Source organism: Leopardus geoffroyi, chromosome E2 (genome assembly GCF_018350155.1).
Source record: "Leopardus geoffroyi isolate Oge1 chromosome E2, O.geoffroyi_Oge1_pat1.0, whole genome shotgun sequence".
NCBI classification, from domain to species: Eukaryota; Metazoa; Chordata; class Mammalia; order Carnivora; family Felidae; genus Leopardus; species Leopardus geoffroyi.
In genome coordinates this window covers 52,376,277-52,394,810 of record NC_059335.1, presented here as the reverse complement: position 1 = coordinate 52,394,810, position 18,534 = coordinate 52,376,277, and the positions used below count along the sequence as shown (strand labels likewise).

At 45.3% G+C, this 18,534-nt stretch overlaps 1 protein-coding gene across 2 annotated transcripts in view; it reads right to left on the bottom strand.

The window, feature by feature from the left end:
- The window catches only part of WWOX (WW domain containing oxidoreductase), a 979,671-nt gene that overhangs the window by 709,632 nt on the left and 251,505 nt on the right, over positions 1-18,534 (bottom strand). For both annotated transcript variants that reach the window (XM_045439817.1, XM_045439818.1), the window contains exon 6: positions 17,740-17,828. In XM_045439817.1, coding sequence (XP_045295773.1) covers positions 17,740-17,828 — 89 coding nt within the window. The remainder of the gene's footprint in view (positions 1-17,739; positions 17,829-18,534) is intronic.

Here is an 18,534-nt window from a genome sequence, read left to right as displayed (position 1 = left end):
CAAGCCATTATTTATAAACTTCTGCAATACCAATCTGCTAAATAAATTCTGCTAAAAAATCTTGGGAACGTTCATTTTTTAATATACTTATACAATAGCTGTCTAAGTACCAGATGATGACTTCATTACCGTGATGCAAAAGAGCTTCGTTAAAATATACCTTATGTGGTCACCGGGAAGAGAGGGGGTTTAAAGTGGGGTGGCAGAGGGGAACTTACGTGGACAACAGGAAAAAAAATTAGCTGGGGAATGTGCTTAAGTGCATGGTCAAGTTACTCGAACAATAAAACGTCTCATGCATTTTGTACATTCCCCTGCCAATGAGGACTCCTGCCTCTGTTTTGCCTAGAGATATATGGAGCTGTAATCGAGTTCAGAAAGCCCCTGACAGCTGTGTGCTGCCATTCAGACCTGAAAGATTCCATGTTATGATAAAAATTAATGTACTCTGACATCCTCTGGGACTCCCTGGGCCCTGGGAATAGCTAATGAAGAAATACAACCTTGCTGGAAAACAGCACGCAGCTCAGGAGTTAAGGATTAGTTCACATACGGTAGCAGTGTGGCCCCTCTGTCATCAGCTGTAAAGCAACCAGACCCCAGTGCCAAAGGGAGTCAACCATCATTGGTTGGAATTATTTCCTGGGTCAGGAGAGGTCAAATAAACAAAAAGCTTTACAAAATAATTGAGCCCAAGTTGGAGGCAGCCTGTCACTTTGTGCTGGTGGCTCAAACAGAAAAAGGTAACTACAGCATCTTGGTCTCTCGTGGGCTGTGATTGTGGACTTGAAAACTTCTCCCCAGGAGACGTGCTTTCTAGAAGATCAGAAGACCGCTGGGCACGTCCCAGTGGGCCGTTCTTCAAGAGGGGCTTGGCAAGGGCCTTGTTGAGCATGGGAGGAATACTGGTCCCCAGAGAGTCGTTTCACTGTCTGAATCACCCTACCTTCTAACACCTTTCACCCCCAAGTACCATGATTTCTTCCAAGGAGGCAAGACACTGGGAATAAGGTTCACAGCGGCATTGCTTCTAATCGCCAGGAAGTGGAAATATGCCCCACGTCTACCAAATGATGCATGGATATGCAAAATGTGGTCTACCTGTGGAATGGAATATTATTCGGCCATAAAAAGCAATGAAATACTGATCGTGCCATGGCTCAGAAACATTATGCTAAGTGAAAGAAGCCAGTGGCAAACGATGAAGTGTTGTATGATTCCACTAATATGGATGTCCGGAAGAGGCAAATCAGTAGAGAGAGAAAAACGAGCTGTTGCCAATGGCGGAAGCAGTGGCGGGAGGTGGGAAATCACTGCTAATGGGCACAGGCACGAGTTTCTCTTTGGAGTGATACAAATGTTCTGGAAATACTGCAATGGTTGCACAAGCCAGTGGATAGAATCAGAACTACTGAATGGTACACATGATTATTTTTTTAGTCTTTATTTGAGAGAGAGAGAGAGAGAGAGAGAGAGAGAGAGAGAGAGACTGCAAGTAGGGGAGGGACAGAGAGAGGAAGACACCTAAGAAGACCCCGTGCCACCAGCGCAGAGCCTGACATGGGGCTCAATGCCACAAACTATAAGATCATGACCTGAGTCAAAACCAAGAGTCTGACGCTTAACCCACTGAGCTACCCAGGCACCCCCCCGAATTGTACACTTTAAAATGGTAAATTTTAGGGGCGCCTGGGTAGCTCAGTCGGCTGAGCGTCCGACTCCAGCTCAGGTCATGATCTCGCGGCTCGTGAGTCCGAGCCCCGCGTTGGGCTCTGTACTGACATCTCAGAGCCTGGAGCCTGCTTCAGATTCTGTGTCTCCCTCTCTCTGCCCCTCTGCCACTCGTGCCACATCTCTGTCTGTCTCTCAAAAGTAAATAAACATAAAAAAAATTTTAATGGTGAATTTTATGGTCTACAAATTCTATCTCAATTACAAAAAAATCCTTGGCTTCTGAGAAACCTACCATGACACTCTAGGAATGAGCTAGGTGGCCTCCCGTTGGGCTCCATCCACCATGAACTGGGGCAGCTGTGGCTAACAGCTCTCCAGGCCCCATCCACCCTTGCCTCACACTTCTACCAAGAACAGAAAGGGAGATTCAACGGGCGCCTGGGTGGCTCAGTCGATTAAGGATCCAACTTCAGCTCAGGTCACGATCTCACAGTACAGGAATTGGAGCCCCGCGGCGGGCTCCGTGCTGAGAGCTGAGAGCCTGGAGCCTGCATCGGAATCTGTGTGTCCCTCTCTCTCTGCCGCTCCCCCACTCGCACTCTCTCTCTCTCTCTCAAAAATTAATAAGCATTAAAAACATGTGAATTTCACATAAATAATGGATAAACATTAAAAAAAAAAAGACTCAAGCAAGACAAAGTGAGTTGAATGAAAACAAGGTTGTGTGGTTTGGGTGTTCTGGGTTTTTTGTTCGTTTGTTTGTTTTTTTGACAGTTGATTGATTACGCAAAGCTAAATGGTTTTAGTTTGTGACACTATTTTAGCCTATTATTAGGATCTTAACAGGTAACATTACGACCTACGGTAATATTTTGCTGATTTAGTATCTCAACTAAATAATTACAGAAAACTTAGTGAAAAACATATGAGAAACAAATTTTTAAAAAGTATTTGAAATACATATTTAAACACATAGATGTTTAATGTCTTTCGTATAGAATGCGTACTGTGCCACTGAACGTAAAAAACAAAACGGAAGGTGATTTCTGAAATATGAACAGCAGTACTAACTATGGATTAGTAACAGTGTGTTCATGGATGGAAATTTATAATGTCTTAGATTTGCTTTAAAGTAATCTCGCAAGAAAGGGGCTTCAGATTGAGTAAAACTGACCATATGTTGATAATTGTAAGAGCTAAATAAAGGCTATGGTAAAGCCCATTATACCTTTTTTTCTCTCTTGTGTGTATTTGAAAGTCTCCATAGTAATAAATTTTAAGAAATAAAGAGAGATTAATGGAGGACCAGGAAAATGGTCAATTTTCGTACGTACGCTTTTCCACATTTTTTCAAATGTTCTGCAATGGGTGTGGACCGCTTTTGCTGTCACAAAACTTGTGTATACATGATGGTAAAATAAATAGGTCTGACATCTGCCTGAAAGATCATAAAGGTGGTTGAGCCTTTTATTAAAATGAAACAGAACTAGACCAACGTGATCACTCAGAAACTGTCCCAAGAAGACAAAAACACACCGAAAAGCAGGACGGGAAGCCCCAGCTGGCAGCCTGCCCCGGCAGGCACTGGCAAACCCACTCTTGTTCCAGTGGTGCAGTTGAGTGCAGGGGCAAATAAAACAAAATGAACCTCATGCACAGCTCCACTAAGCCTGGGACTCTCCCACAGGATGAGAAAGAGGGAAGAAAGGTCTGCTTGGGCCAAGACACCTGAGGGTCAAACGGGGCAGGGAAGCCTGGGATTGAAATCTATTTTGGTGTCAGGGTCTTTAAAGGTCATAGCGAATTCTCGTGGAAAATCAATGGGAAGGCCTCCCTCTAATAGGGTGGCAAGTTCTGCTTGTAGGTGTCACAGCAGAGCTGAGCCTGAGAAAGTTTCTGAAAAATTAACAGAGTCACATGCCAGAGCTGTGCTTCTACAATGGAGAAAACCCAAGAAGGAGCCTAGAACACCGCCATCTAAGACAAGGAATGAGCTAGGATTTGGTCATAGTGATAGTGAGAGAGTTGGGAGACAGCCAGTCCTTCCTGACTCCCAGGGCAGGGCTCTGTCCACTTTCCCAGACTGCTCAGCCCCAGTGAGCTCCCCCACGCATCTTCACCAATAAAGGAAAACCTAGGATGTCTCTTCTGCCCCCACCAGGAAGTGGTTTCTCCTCCCCCTGGGTACGATGGGCACAGACGACATGAATCAGCCACTGAAAAGAGAATTTCAGTGACTAATGAACAGAAACCTTGCACTTGATAATACATAGATGATGGCCATTAAATAAATATTTCAGATTTTAATAGCAATTGCCCAGTGTTTAAGAAAGAAATGAGAAAAAGTTACATGTAACATTTCTGGAGGGTAATTTGGCTGTATTCACCAGCAGTATTGAAAGATATTCATATGCTTTGATCCAGAAACTCCCCTTGCAAGAACGGATCCTAAGGAAACAAGAGATCCAAAAGGAGGTATGTGCAGGACCTTACCATAGTGCTTACAATAGCAACAAAAAAAATGAGAGTCAACCTGGCGTCTGACAATTCAAGCTTGGTTAAATAACTTTACTTATATGCAATGGATTACTGTAAAGCCCCTAAAATTCAAGCTATAGAAATATGTTTGGTCAGGCACCTAGTTGGTTCAGTCAGTTAAGAGTCCGACTCTTGGTTTCGGCTCAGGTCAGGATCTCATAGTTTGTGAGTTCAAGGCCCAGGTAGGACTCCATGCTGACAGCACATGGAGCATACTTGGGATTCTCTCTCTCTCTCTCTCTCTCTCTCTCTTCCTGTCTTCTCTCTGCCCTTCCCCTGCTTACATGCATCTCTCTCTCTCTCTCTCAAAATAAAAAAAACTTAAAAAAAAAATCTGTTTAATGACATAAAAAAAATTCCCATGGTGTTCTTAGAATGAAGAAAAACAGGGGCGCCTGGGTGGCTCAGCCAGTTAAGCGTCTGACCTTGGCTCAGTTCACGATCTCACCGCCTGTGAGTTCGAGCCCCGGGTTGGGCTCTATGCTGACAGCTCAGAGCCTGGAGCCCGCTTCAGATTCTGTGTCTCCCTCTCTCTCTGATCCTCTCCAACTCGCATTCTGTGTGTCTCTCTCTCAAAAATAAATAAACATTAAAAAAAATTTCTTTAAAGAATGAAGAAAAACAGATTATAAGAGAATATATGTAACATAACCACTTCCCAACCACTAAGGTGGCTACGATGAAAAAGGATGGCTGTAATTGAAGAACATGAAGAAGACTAACAAATGTTGGCGAGTTTGTGGAGAAACCGGACACTCACGCACTGCTGGTAGGAACGTAAAATGGTGCAGCAGCTATAGAAAAGGCTGGCAGTTCCTCAAAGAGTTAAACGTAGAGTCACCACATGACCTCGCGACTCCACTCCTAGACATACACCCAAGACAAATGACAGTATACATCCGCACAAAACTCTGTACACGAATGTTCATAGAAGCATTATTCTTAATAGCCCCAAGGTATAAACTGCCCAAATGTTTACCAACTGATGAATGCATAAAGCAAGTATTATATCAATACAATGGAATCCTATTTGGCAATTAAAAAAAAAAAAAGGAGAATGGAGGGCCGATGCGTGCGGAACATGGATGAATCTTAAAAACATTATGCTAAGTTGAAAGAAGCCAGACACAAAAGGCCACAAATCCAGACACCATAAGCAGATTGGGGGTTGCCAGGGAGGTGCTGGGATGGAGAGGAACTGCACGGTGACAGCTGATGGGTTAGGGTTTGTTTTGAGGATGACGAAAATGTTCTGGAATTCAACAGTGGTAACGGTTGAACAACTCTGTGAATATACTAAAAACCAATGAACTGAACACTTTAAAGGGTGAATTTTATTACATGTGAGTTAGATCTCAATTAAAAATGCATAAAGAATACATGTAAACAGACTTTCTCTTTTCAAGAAAGTATGAACACAGAATAAAAATGGGTATATCAAGTTGTCAACATGGAGTGTCCAGGATGGTGGAATTATGGTTAATTTGTGCTTTATTCTGTATGTTTCCCTAGAATCCCAAAACTTTTCCTGAAGACTTATGGAAATCTTACGGAAAGACTCTGAGAAAGTCTTCCAGAGAGGTGGTATGGCCACATTCAGGACATACGGGTTGACTGTCCAGGGGTCGGGTCTCAGAACTGCCTTTTCTGAATAGCTACATAAACACAGCAATCACATGACAAGACGTGAGAGGAACAAATATGTGTCGTGGGGAGAAGGGCACTTTGACCAACCGAAAACTTCAAACCCTGGCAGTATCTATCCAAGCCCTGTCATAAAGGGGCACATCACACGGGGCAGACAGCCACCCCGGCTTCCTCACTCTGAGCTCCCAGAGCCCCCCTGGAGGTACCCCACCTCCGTGAGCTTTCTGCGCTGGGCATCGTGGAAGGCGACAGTGGGCACAGCCACATTTTACCACAGATGGGCTCTTCTCCAGACACAGATACACCCTTAACATATAAACACTTCTCGCTTTTAATCCTCAGGATGCAGCTCGGACCCTTCATTGCACTCCATCTCACAGATGAGGAAACAGAGGGTCAGAGAAACAAAGTTAACTTGCTCAGGGTCCTACGCTGTCAAGACAGGCTTTGAACCTGAGCTGGTCTGACACCACACTAATGGTGGTCTGTGAGAGACCTCTGTCAACGCTCTGAGCTGCTTTAGGGGAGGGGATGACAGCAGAAGAGGTGAAGCAATTATCCCTGCTGAACTCCAGGTGGGCAAATGATAACCACGACTCCAGCCCCAGTGAGCCCCAGTGAGCACACAAGAACCGCCTGGGAAGATTCTAACGGCACAAGTCCCAGCGCACATCCCAGAAACTGGAAGTCAGAATGAGAGTAGCAGCCAGGCGTCAGCGTTTTTTAACGGTGCCCAGCTGACTCCACGCACAGCCGAGCTGAGACCCACGGGTGATGGTCCCTTGGCGGCTCGGAGATCTGATGTGGCAAACTGAAACACCTCTGTCCTTTCAGGCGGAGACATCGTGCCCAGATCCGTTTCCCAAAGCCACATCGTTTGTCAACCTTCCCATTACTTGTGCTTCTCAGACAACCACGAACCTTTTCTTCTTTCTGTTTTTGGTTATCAATTACTGCATAATGTCAGCTAAAACATCTTTTTGATTACGAGTCGGTGTCTGAACTGTAACAGAAGTAGAAGCTTTTGAAAGGCAAAATAAGAACTTTTGCCGCTAATTGAGAGGATCTGTTTCAATTTTTCTGAATGACAAGGTGTTGGGTAGATTTTTACGAAATAAAGAAAACAAAGGACTCACAGTAGCAAAAACACAGTGTGGTGACAGGTAGTTCCACTAAAAATATCATCTTCCTTGGGGATTTTCAGCAGGCTGCCGCGGCACAGCACCGTTGATTTATTTCAGATGTATATTCGAGTTTTGGGGCTGACAAGAGTTAGCTTCTCAACAGTTTACTGGGGAAAAGATACGGTTCCCATGTTATTCAAACGTGAGCGCCGTGGGGTTGAAGCACAAGTCCCCCACATGTCAATTCTATAAAAGCAGAATTCGGACGTGACAATGGGGGTGCCTAGGCGGTACCCAGAGAAAACCCAAGCTGGGTTCACAAGCCAAGATGGGACGTAACATTCTCGACCACAGGCAATGAAACGTTTTTCCTGAGTCTTACAGAAACCAGAGGTCTCTGAGAGTAATCACGGGCTTGCTGCGTAGATGACTAGGAGGGTGGTCTCAGCACAGGTCAAAGAACAGGCCTGGCAGGGCCCAGAAAGTGCTGGTCCCTGTGCACACCCCGTGATGCCAGGCCGCCAGGGCCACGTGGTCTGCCCTGCACCAGGGGAGCCCATGGTTTCCCAGAAAGGAACTTTTATGGTATGGTTTTGTTTTGTCTCGGTTTTTTTGTTTTTGTTTTTTGCCTGCAGGAGCTACTGTATATATGATTACTTTAAAATTTGCTTCCCAAGATCTGTAAATATATAACCTCAATACCACCCATGGAAGTATCAGTTCAAGAAGTGGAAATGGCTGAGAATCGGCACATTGAAAACAGAGTTCGGGTCACCAAAGAGAACTGTGGTTTTCCATTTTTATCCTTCCTTTCTCCCTCCCAGCCACCCAACCCACCCTATCCATCCACTTCTGTGAGCTTATTATAAGGCAGTATATGTATGTAATCACCACAAAGAGTGATGATAGTGATAGCAACGACACAGCTAAAATTTATTAAGTGTTTATCAGGCATCAGGTACTAGGTTTTACAGACATCATGCTATTTAATCCTCTCAGCCACCCACGATGGGATTGCCATCATCTCCTACTTGTACTGATGAAGAAACTGAGGATTGGAGAGATTAAGGAATGTGCTGTGGTCTCCACGCTAGTCAGGTGTGGGACAGAAATCCAGAGACGGATTAGCCAAGGCTGCTGCCTCTGTGGGGATGAGCCTCACAAAGAAAAATCAATGGAGAAAAAAGCATCCCCAAAGGATTCAAGCGTGATGATGGCGTGTGTTGTTGATACTCCGAGAAGTGACTTATCAATTCAACCATGGTGTGGAGGTGAGAGTAGGGAACATGGAGACTCTATACAGGATGCGACAAAGTCATCCGGTGAGCAGGTGGTGGACAGGTAGGAGAGGAGGGGCTCAAGTCAGGAGCACAGGCCCAGAATCAGGAGGCAGAACCGCTCAGCATCTCCCTACACAGAGTACAGAGACACGGGATTGGGAAGACACAACGGTAAATGAAGGTGGAGGAGGGGCCAGACCCCAGAGGCCTTGGGAGGCCACACCAGCAAGTAAGTGCAGCCTTGGCAGTTCAGGTGGCAAGACATCACCGAAAGGTCCCTCCGCAGGACAGTGTCAGGGCTGGGTTTGTGTTTGAGAGTGATCACGGTGGCAGTTCAGGTGCATAAATAGCAAAATGACCCCTTGGTCTACTTCTGTCTACCTGATCAGCATCATGATGAAGGCAAGTGGGAAGTAAGGGGAAATGAACACTGACATTTGGAATAAATGTACAAACACAAGTGCAAACGAGAGTAAATAGTTGCCATTTCTGCTTACCCTGACTCTGCAGACAAGACCCCTTCTACGTCTGGTGGAAAACAGCCCAAGTTCCTTAACTGAAGGGAGGAGCTTCTCTTCCATTGGGCTTAACCTCCTTTTACATATTTCAGCAAAATGACTTCCTCTTGGTGATAGCAAATTGGCTGGAAGGAGCGTCTCCTTCAACCTTGAAGTGACCTTAATAATTGTCCCAGTAGGCAGAGGTTGTCATCCATCCTATTAATGGGACAAATTGCCTTTGGAGGCAATGCGTCCTGCATGATGCATTTCCCAAATGAGACAGATCTTCCTGATTCTCCAAACTACTGTCTAAGCCGAGCGCAGAGGCAGCACAGACTGTGGACCAACTTGTAGCCTCACTCCCTACTGGCGAGCATGACCTTGGTCAAGGTCCTTAATCTCTTTAAGCCTTGATATCTTGATCTATGAAATGTGGCTGCTCATTGAATTAGGCTGAACCCTAAGACACCGCCGTTCTTCCACCATTTGTGACCTACCCTGAGTCCTAGTGAGGATAAAACGAGACGACACAGAAGTACTTAACAGTGCTTGACACATAATAAATAGGTGACAGATATGAGCAATTAGTATCATCATCATCATTACACGGTTCCAAGCCTCAATTAGGACTTTAGTGTCTTAGTATTTAAACAACACTTAGTTGTCTTAGGTGACCTGCTTTCCCATATGGCAGTATTTCCAAACCTCAGCAGAGCACGCTGTTCTATTCAAATTCTTATCTTTTCTCCAAGCCTCTAAGTATCAGAGTACTTTCTGCAGGGCTGAAATTAACCAAGCACACAAATGCTGGCTATATATACTTATTTATCTTGATAGGGCTAACATAATCCATTTTCTAAGAAAAACGGCATGTATTTCTCATAGTAAGACAAGATGCTATCAAAATAAGTCCCATTTCAAGAGACAGTGGGTTCTGGCCCAAGAACTAGCAAGCCACAACTCCCAGACCAAATCCCAACCTCAACCCACTTCCTGTTTTTATGAATAAAGTTTTATTGGAACACAGAAAAACACCCAGTCATTTCTAACTTCTCAGTGGCTACTTTTGAATTACAAAGATCTCACTCAACAATCAAGAGGCACTCAACACTAGTTGCAACAGAGACCATCTGGCTGACAAAGGCAAAAATATTAGAATAGATTTTTATGTATCTGCCTCATTCTCTATGGAAAAGCTTTGCTGACTTTTACTCTAGTCCAGTGACTTAAGCGTTCATTGTTGAAAACCAGCAATAAAATTAATATTATTTACTAGAGCTAAAGACATAACATGATCTATGTATACATTGGTGGGATGGTGAGTGTAGGAGAAGGCAGCCACAGAGTAATTGTACCTGTCCTCCAAAGCTGGGTTTTTATTCTTCCTGGAAGCGAAGTTTTTTGTGTGTGTGTCTTCAATTAACATATATCACTTTGATGTCATGAAACATGATAGTGATGGCTGAACTGAGAAATCTGTTGGGAAATCAAAACTGTTTATTTTGCAAACATCGTTGTGGTTAATTCGAACACAGTTTCATGTATTCCTTAGCTGTGATGGCTTTTAATGACGGTCAAAGCCTCACCGAATTTTTTTTTCTGACAAATTTAATTGCAATGTGGCCCCTAATTAACTTAATAAATATTCTCCTCCACTAAGGATTTGTTTTTGCAGAGAGTCATCATGGAAAGCTATCAAAAAAAAAAAAAATCCTCAAGCTTCACAAATATTCTAAGAGAGAAATAAGGCTGGGTAGAAGTGAGGCAGCAAATGGTGTAATGCTAGTGCCTAGCCCAGTTCCTGGACCATTGTAAACACCGAATAAATAACGATGTGAAGGGAAAAAGTTAAAACATACACACACACACACACACACACACACACACACACACAGAAAAGGAGGGGAGCAGAAGGCAGATGGGTACTTTGGTACCAAAGAAGACCCAGGCTGATTATTTTCAGTAGGTCCCACTATACCTTCCCAATGTACCTGTACATTCAAAGCAGGATGCTCTTATGGCGACACTAGTCATCTGGAAAAGCTACCGAAAGCCAAGGGAAACAGATGTAGCAATAGCAAAGAAAACAGATCTAGCCATTTACTCTGAGATCCTCAGCGGAGCGCTGCGATGACAACAATCATTTCTGTTTGGATCTTGTCATGCTTCCAGCTTGCAGGCAACATGAAGGTCATTTTCCCCCTTCTCTTGGTTGCCAGGAATCTCAAAGCTCATTCTGAGGTCCAATTTTTAAGGATTTCGAAAGATTATTAAGATCCACTGCTTGGCTAGGGCCACATCTTACTACTCTGCTTTTATCCCCTTTCTCTGTGTAAGTACATTTCCTATTTCTTTTTTAATTGTTTTTAATGTTTATTTATTTTTGAGAGAGAGGGAGACGCACAGTGTGAGTGGGGGAGGGGCAGAAAGAGAGAGGGAGACACAGAATCCAAAGCAGGCTCCAGGCTCCGAGCTGTCAGCACAGAGCCCAACACAGGGCTTGAACTCACGAACTGGGAGATCATGACCTGAGCCGAAGTTGGATGCTTAACCGACTGAGCCACCCAGGCGCCCCAGCAGATTTCTTCTTTCTATTTTATCATACTGCATGTATTCTTAAAAACCTCTCAGATCATTTTAAGATCAAGGAAAGCAACAAATACAAATTAATAATAGTCACAGACAGTGCACTGAGATGTGCCTTGTTGTTTCATGCATCATGGCTTTCCTCCTCAACAACCATGAAAAAGGTATCTAACAATCTACTTTACATAGATCTGGAAAGTAAGGCCCAGAGACGCCAAGAGTTTGCCCAAGACCACACAGCTAGTATATAGTAGAGCCGGGATTTAAATCTAAGTTCAGTTGAGCCACAAAATTCTATTCCTTCCACACCAGGGGTTAGCACACTAAGGCCCCTATGCAAATCTGGCCCATCGCCTGTTCCTCTAAATAAAGTTTTATTGGAACACAGTCATGCTCACCCACTGAAATATTGTCCATGGTTGCTTTCACACTACAGAGGCAGAGCTGGGTAATTGCAACAGAGATCTTACAGCCTGAAAAGTCTAAAATGCTTACTCTCTGGCCATTTATGTAAGAGACTGCTGACCCCTGCACTACACTATACTACTTGGAGTTAGTGTTTTCATTTAAATTTTTTTTAATGTTTGAGAGAGAAAGAGAGAGGGAGTGTGCATGAGCGGGGGAGAGGCAGAGACAGAGAGAGGGTGACACAGAACCTGAAGTAGGCTCCAGGCTCCGAGCTGTCAGCACAGAACTCAAAGCAGGGCTCAAACCCACAAACTGTGAGATCATGACCTGAGTTGAAGTCGGACGCTCAGCTGACTGAGCCACCCAGGTGCCCCATTTAATAAGAAATGACAGTATATAAAATGCTTTTGAAATTTTTGAAGAATTATATAAAAAGATGCTTAGAGAATTAAATTTGAGAAGGCAAAGAATTTCCTTACGAGGGACTCATTCTTCCCTGATATCCCTAGATATAGTAAATGCTTCACAATATATATTTTCAACATCCTAAGATGGAAAATGTATGGGATGGGAAAAAATTAACTTGTAGCCTTTTTAAATTTTTCCTTAAAAAGTCATAATTAAGATCTAGATTTAGAGAGTTCATTATAGCAAAATCTGCCTCTCCTTTTTTCTTTTCTTTTAGATTTCATACTGGGAAGAAAAGCAATACAATCCTCGGTTGGGCAAACCAGAAATGGATTTCTCATGTTGAGCAAAGAGTAAAAAGAGTAATGCAGATATGTCGGCTAAAACATTATTCTTAAAATTGAGCTGAGGAGAAAAAGAAAGATTAAGCTGTAATTTACACATCGGTCCTCGGGGTAATTTATCCCTCAAAATGTAGAATTTATTTATAATTTATGGCCCACCCATTTCCATAGAAAGATTTGAGATGGCAAAATTTGGAATAAGAATCCAAGAATATTATATCTGGGATTAGTAGATTCAAATTCTGAAAGCAATTTAGTAAAAAGTAAAAATAAGTAACTTTGTTCAAGACCGTCCCCCTCAAATGTTTAAAAAATAAAGAACAGAAAACTGTTCTCTTGGCACTTTTTTTTTAAAACGTCACTATTCTGTATTATTTTCTAAATGAAACAAAGTCTACTTTCCTTAAACTATACTGGAGACAGCTGAGAAGGAAGAGTAGAAATCCATGATCGAAAATATAGTTCTAGAAACCTTCAGAATTGTGTATATTATTTTAATATGAACTATCGATTTCAATTAATTTCCAGAACAAATCAAAACACTTGGTCAATAGTGTAAGAGCTGATTGGTACCTGGGATCCCAGCCAAGAATTTCCTAGATTAGGTGCCATTACTAACTCTTAAAATTTCAGGATTGGAATCGAGGTGTCCATTACTTCAGGAATATCTGGAACTCAAACGTTATAATATCTTGTGAAAAACAAAAAACAAAAAACAAAAAAAACCTACGGAGCTCCGAGGTCCAGCAGCTGGTGAAAATACGCACTTTTCAGTAAGCCAAGCAGCTAGAAACTAGGAATGAAAATGCGTCACAGCAGCACAAACAACCAACTATCGTGGCAGAGCTCATTCCAGAAAATGCCAATATTGGGTCTGAATGATTAGTAAAGGTCCCAGCTCTTCGTACTCTGACGGATGCCTCCGCCTGCCAGGCGGCGTGGAGCCTGGCTGCTTTCCAGGATTGCAGCTTAAACAAAATTTCCTTCAAAATTCAGTTTGGTTGGGACTTACCACAGGCTTTGGCTTGGAACTTTCCAGTAACGCCCAACATAATTCGACCTGAGACACACTGGCCGACCACCACCACCACTAACTCTGGGGAGAACTGTCTGGAAGCAGGAGGAGGATTCCGGGCCTGACCACCCAGAAGAGTGAGTAAAGAATAACAGAAGGAATGAACGCAAATGGAGGTGAGCAGAGGAACCGAGCGGTCAGGGCGTGCTGAGCCCAGGAAAGCTGGCGTTGGCAAGTAGCCATGTCTGTCCTCTCCATGGTAGACTACGCTGTCCCTATGCAGCACTCTTGCCCCAGAATTAACGAGGCACCGGACCAAGCCGATAGAGTTACCTACACTTCACAAGAAACTCGGGAGACAAAAGAACAAAAGAACACGATAAATGGCACCACAGGGATGTAGTCACTGACGTAAAGAACACAGAAAACTCTAGAGGACAACCCTGTCCCTTAACCAAGTAAATTGCATTAAGTAAAAAAAGGTTTTTTGAGGGGAAACCTATAAAGTGCATTCACTTAGTTTGAACAAACAACTGATCTAAACAAACCCAAAGAGAGAGAATAGGTTGGTCGCCTGGGTGGCTCATTCGGTTGAGTGTTCGACTTCAGCTCAGGTCATGATCTCTCGGTTCACCCGCCAGCCCTGTGTCGGGCTCTGTGCTGACAGCTCAGAGCCTGGAGCCCCCTTTGCATTCTGTGTCTCCCTCTCTTTCTGCCCCACCCCGGCTCATGGACGCTCTCCCTCTTTCTCTCAAAAACAAGTAAGACATTTTAAAAACATTTTTTTTAAAGAAAAGAAAGAGAGAAAATAAAAACGTTTCTTGGTTTTAATGGTTTTAAGCTGCTAGCTTGTGGAGCAACTTCTGACTCAGATACATCCCAGTACAGGAATCCGTACTAAAAGGTGGGACTGAGTGAGGCATGAGACATAGCAAGAAGGAGAGTTGTGGATTCAGACACACTTGGGCTCACACTGCGGATCCACCACTGGCTGCAGCTGGAAACCTGATCTAACCTCTCTGTGAAAGGCTGGAGCCTTTCCATTTGTAAACTACAGACAAAGGTGACTAATGCCTAGGGTTGCAGTAAAGAGAGAATACACGTGTAGGTGCTTGGCGCCTTGCCTTGCGCAGAATAATCAACAAGCCGACTAGCAGCTATGATTGTATATAATCATCAGCAGCGCTCATTCTTAGAGTGCCTCCCACCACCATCTCCACCCCTCACCCACCCCCCACCCCTGCAAAGAAGCAGATCTCCGCAGAGATCCCGGAGGAGGCTGAATCCACATCTCCTGGTCGAAGGCAGAGGGGGGGCTGACCCGCAGGACGACGGACCTCATCTTTCACCAGCGTTTCGGCCGAGCATCTGTGTCTAGCTTTCTCTGTGTTGGGTTGCACAATACACTACCTCTCCCGGGGCGGGGAAGCTCGCATGAGCTGGAGCAGGATCCGGGGGGAATTCGCACGGGAGCAAGGAGCCTGACCATGCTGCTGGTGTGCCCAAGCGCCTGAAAACGTTACGGTAGATGGGGGCGTCCAACGGAATTGCAACGCGAGGGTTTTTTTTCTCTCATCGGTCCAACGGCGCCAAGAGGAGGCTGGTTCTGAACCAGCAGCCTTTCTTTCAGTTGTCATTATGTTTTACACACAAGGAGATTTTAATGTCTGAAGATGGGCGGTGATGAGAAGGAGGAGGCTACACGTGTTTTTTGGCAGCCTAGTCACCAGTACTTAAATTCACTTCTGACAGCGCTCGGAATCTAAAGCCCTGTAAGTACCAAGCTGTCATCTGCCTTTCCAGGAGAGACTTCGCCCTGGCGGTGTTTCAAAAGTAAAATCACTCACTTTTTTATGCATATTTTCGCCACCACAATATTGCTCTAAGCCGTGTGAAAGACTGCATCTCGAGAGACGTATAAAAAGAGGTTTGCGGTACCGGGTTTTGCTAAAAAGGAAAATCGCCTTCGTTTCTGAACCCAGAAGGACAAAAATTCAGCCATTTGCCAAAATCTGGGATTAGCGCAAAAGAGGTGCATTCGAGGGCGGGGGGACTACAAAAGGCAGCCGAACGTGAGGATGTCTGAACTACTTTAACTGACGGTCCTGTTAGGACTTGGACGGCGGTCCCATTATGTAACAGCTGGCGTGCCTCAGCAGCGCTCGCATCCAACGAGGAAGCTGAGGGAGGCAGCCTGTGCGAGCTCTGCCAGAGCCTCTCCGTGTCAGGGACAGCGTGACAGTCAGAAGCGGACGGAAGTCCCACGGCTGCACCTGACCCACCAAGTGACCCTGCGAGAGCCACTCCCCGCCTCTGATCTCAGTCTCCACCGCAAGTCAAGCAAAAGACAGGACCGCGCGGTGGGTGAGGGGAGGCCCGGAGTGACCGCCGCAGGGGCTCTCCGCCCCTCCTGCTTCCCAGCCGCGGGCCCCCCGTAACCAGCCTTTCCCGTCCAGTCGTGCTCCCCTCGTCCGTGTAACAGACTAGGAGCCAGCGGTCAGGGAGAAAATGCTCAGGAAGGGTTCTTAGCACGTGGCCCACAACGCACGCTGGACAAATGAGTGGCTACTGCTCGCTGTTGCTGCTGGGACTACTGCTATCCTTGCAAACAACCACAGAAGTAACAGGTTGAGGAGTTAGCCATTCAGCAACGAAACTGCTTGCTGGCACCTGAGGTTTACGGCTCATCTGAGGTGAAGTGGGCTTCTCGCGGCCCCCACTGCCTTCCCAGAGCCCAGAAGAGGGGCCGGGGCCCTGGAGGCACTCACTGAATGTGTGTTAAGCGAACAAGCAAGTGGAGGCATGAGTGGAGGAGGTAGACACGAGCAATCGTCTTAAAAGGGACTGGGGCACACTGGACCTGACGTCCTCCGGAAAACACCAGTGAGGGCCAGCAGCCAGCAACTGCCAAACAGGGCACAGAACAGGCACGGCAGACTCAGCCAGGTCTGCGGGCCCGGTGGGGACATTACCCAGCCGTTCTGTGAGCGCGGGGCCTGCATTTACGGGGATGGAGCCACTCCGCCACCAACTCCGACTCTGTGTGTCAACCTCAAGGACTCAGGCCACTTGCCAGCTCCCGAAAGGGCTTGGGAGAACAGACTTCCTGGCAGTGTGAAAGAGCAGAGTGAGAAACTGAGGCAAACTCAACAGGGGCTGGCCACGGGCCAGCACCTTTGGAATATCTGCTTTTAAATGCCTCCGCCTACATCCGTCATCTGCTTGGAGAACTAGAAAACCACTGACTGCTTCCCACCAGAGCCTAACCCAAAGACAACGGGTCATTTGTCAGCCTTCTCCAAATTTGGTCATTCTGGGGCCACTTCTGGAACTATCGTACCCTTGGCACTAAGTAAACTGTCATTAACTTAATCCTCGGGTCCAAATCAATGCACTAAAAAAAAAAAAAAAAAAAAATTAAATGCAGTTATTTTTTTAATGAAATTTAAACCACTGTGTCAAACGAGAAACCAAATACTGGTGGCCCTCCATGTGAGGGAACCATAAAAATAAACCCTTGGGAACAAAATATCGTAATTAAAACTGAGCTAGCCTCCATTGCTTTCCCGGCTCCGGGTCTGAGGGCCACTGTCTCTCTGATAGAAAGGGAGGCTGCCATGTGGTGGCATCAATGCTCGCCAGCCCTGAGCTAAGGCTTCCTCCTTCGGGCGTGTTGAAAGACTATAAACAAGAAGGAGAGGAAGGAGCGAGTTTCTCACGACGTGAGTCCATGTGTCGGAGCCACGTTCACGCGCCACGTAAGCTCACTGCACACGTGGATACGGTGGAACCTTCTCACGCTCTCGATTCTCGGCCCCCTTGCGGTAGGGGGTAACTGAGGCTACTCATTCCCGGATGCAATTAAAACACGCTTTTCCTCGATCCCCAGATGCACTGCCAAAATGTCTGTAATCAGGATGCATCCTACAATCGGCTGGCTTTTATTAGCCACTTTAACTAGTGCTTCAGCAGTGTCTTTCCATTTTTATTGGGGGGGAGCTGTTATTAAACTGAAGGCACATCTCATAATGAGGGTGACTCAAGAAGTCAAGAAAATATGGGACACCCTAACGGGGCCAATATAAATGAGCCTGCCGTCTGGATGCCAAGACAACACAACAGCCTTGTGCTTGCGTTCTCCCAATTGTGTTCATCTGATAAAGACATTACAATAGCAAGATGTTATGATCTATAACCCTCCACTGAAACACTCACACATTCTTGGCCTTGAACGCTTGAGCAAAATGCTGCACGCTACGGAGCAGAGCGAGGTCCAGGGTCATTGCTTCTACCTTGGCTTTGTGCTGGAATGAGAGAAAATAAAAAGAAATGATAAATAACAGCAAGTTTAGTTCATGGTATCAAGTTACAGTAAATGTGTTATGGAACATGTCGGAATTCCCCTGTTTAATATTAGACGCCCAGAGAGAATATAAATCATCGGAATGAATGGAAGAACAGGGCTTTTACTGCCAAGTTTGGGAGGATGTGAGGCTGGGAATCCGCTAAAACCACAGGCTGGGGATTGTGCTGTTTCACTGAGCGCACAGAAGACGCTCCAAAGGGTCTTCGGGCTCACACATCTCCTCTCCATCTGTGTCCTAAAAAAAAAAACTTTGAAAATAGGGGAACGCCAGGACAAAGCCTGGCTCGTGCAAGAATTCAGTAGATGACATTTTAATCTCAAAACCTGCCATCGGGGCTCTGGAATGATTCCATCGAGCCTGCATCAGAAACTAAAGACGATTCATTTCTAGAAAATACAAAAGCAGGCAAAACTCATTTATTCCAGTGGACCCTGAGTGACCCAGGTCCCGAAGAGCCCTCTGGTTTAGCAACCCAGAAAACTACAGCTGGGTGGGCGCATGCAGACAGTAAGAGTGGCTGCTGTCTCTCCAGGGCGGACTCTGCACCGGGCGTTTCCTTGCATCATCTCGTTTCTTCCCTGGAACAACCGAGTGGGTTACACTCTCCCCGTTTTACATGTGGCCCCTTGTAAGAGATCACAGA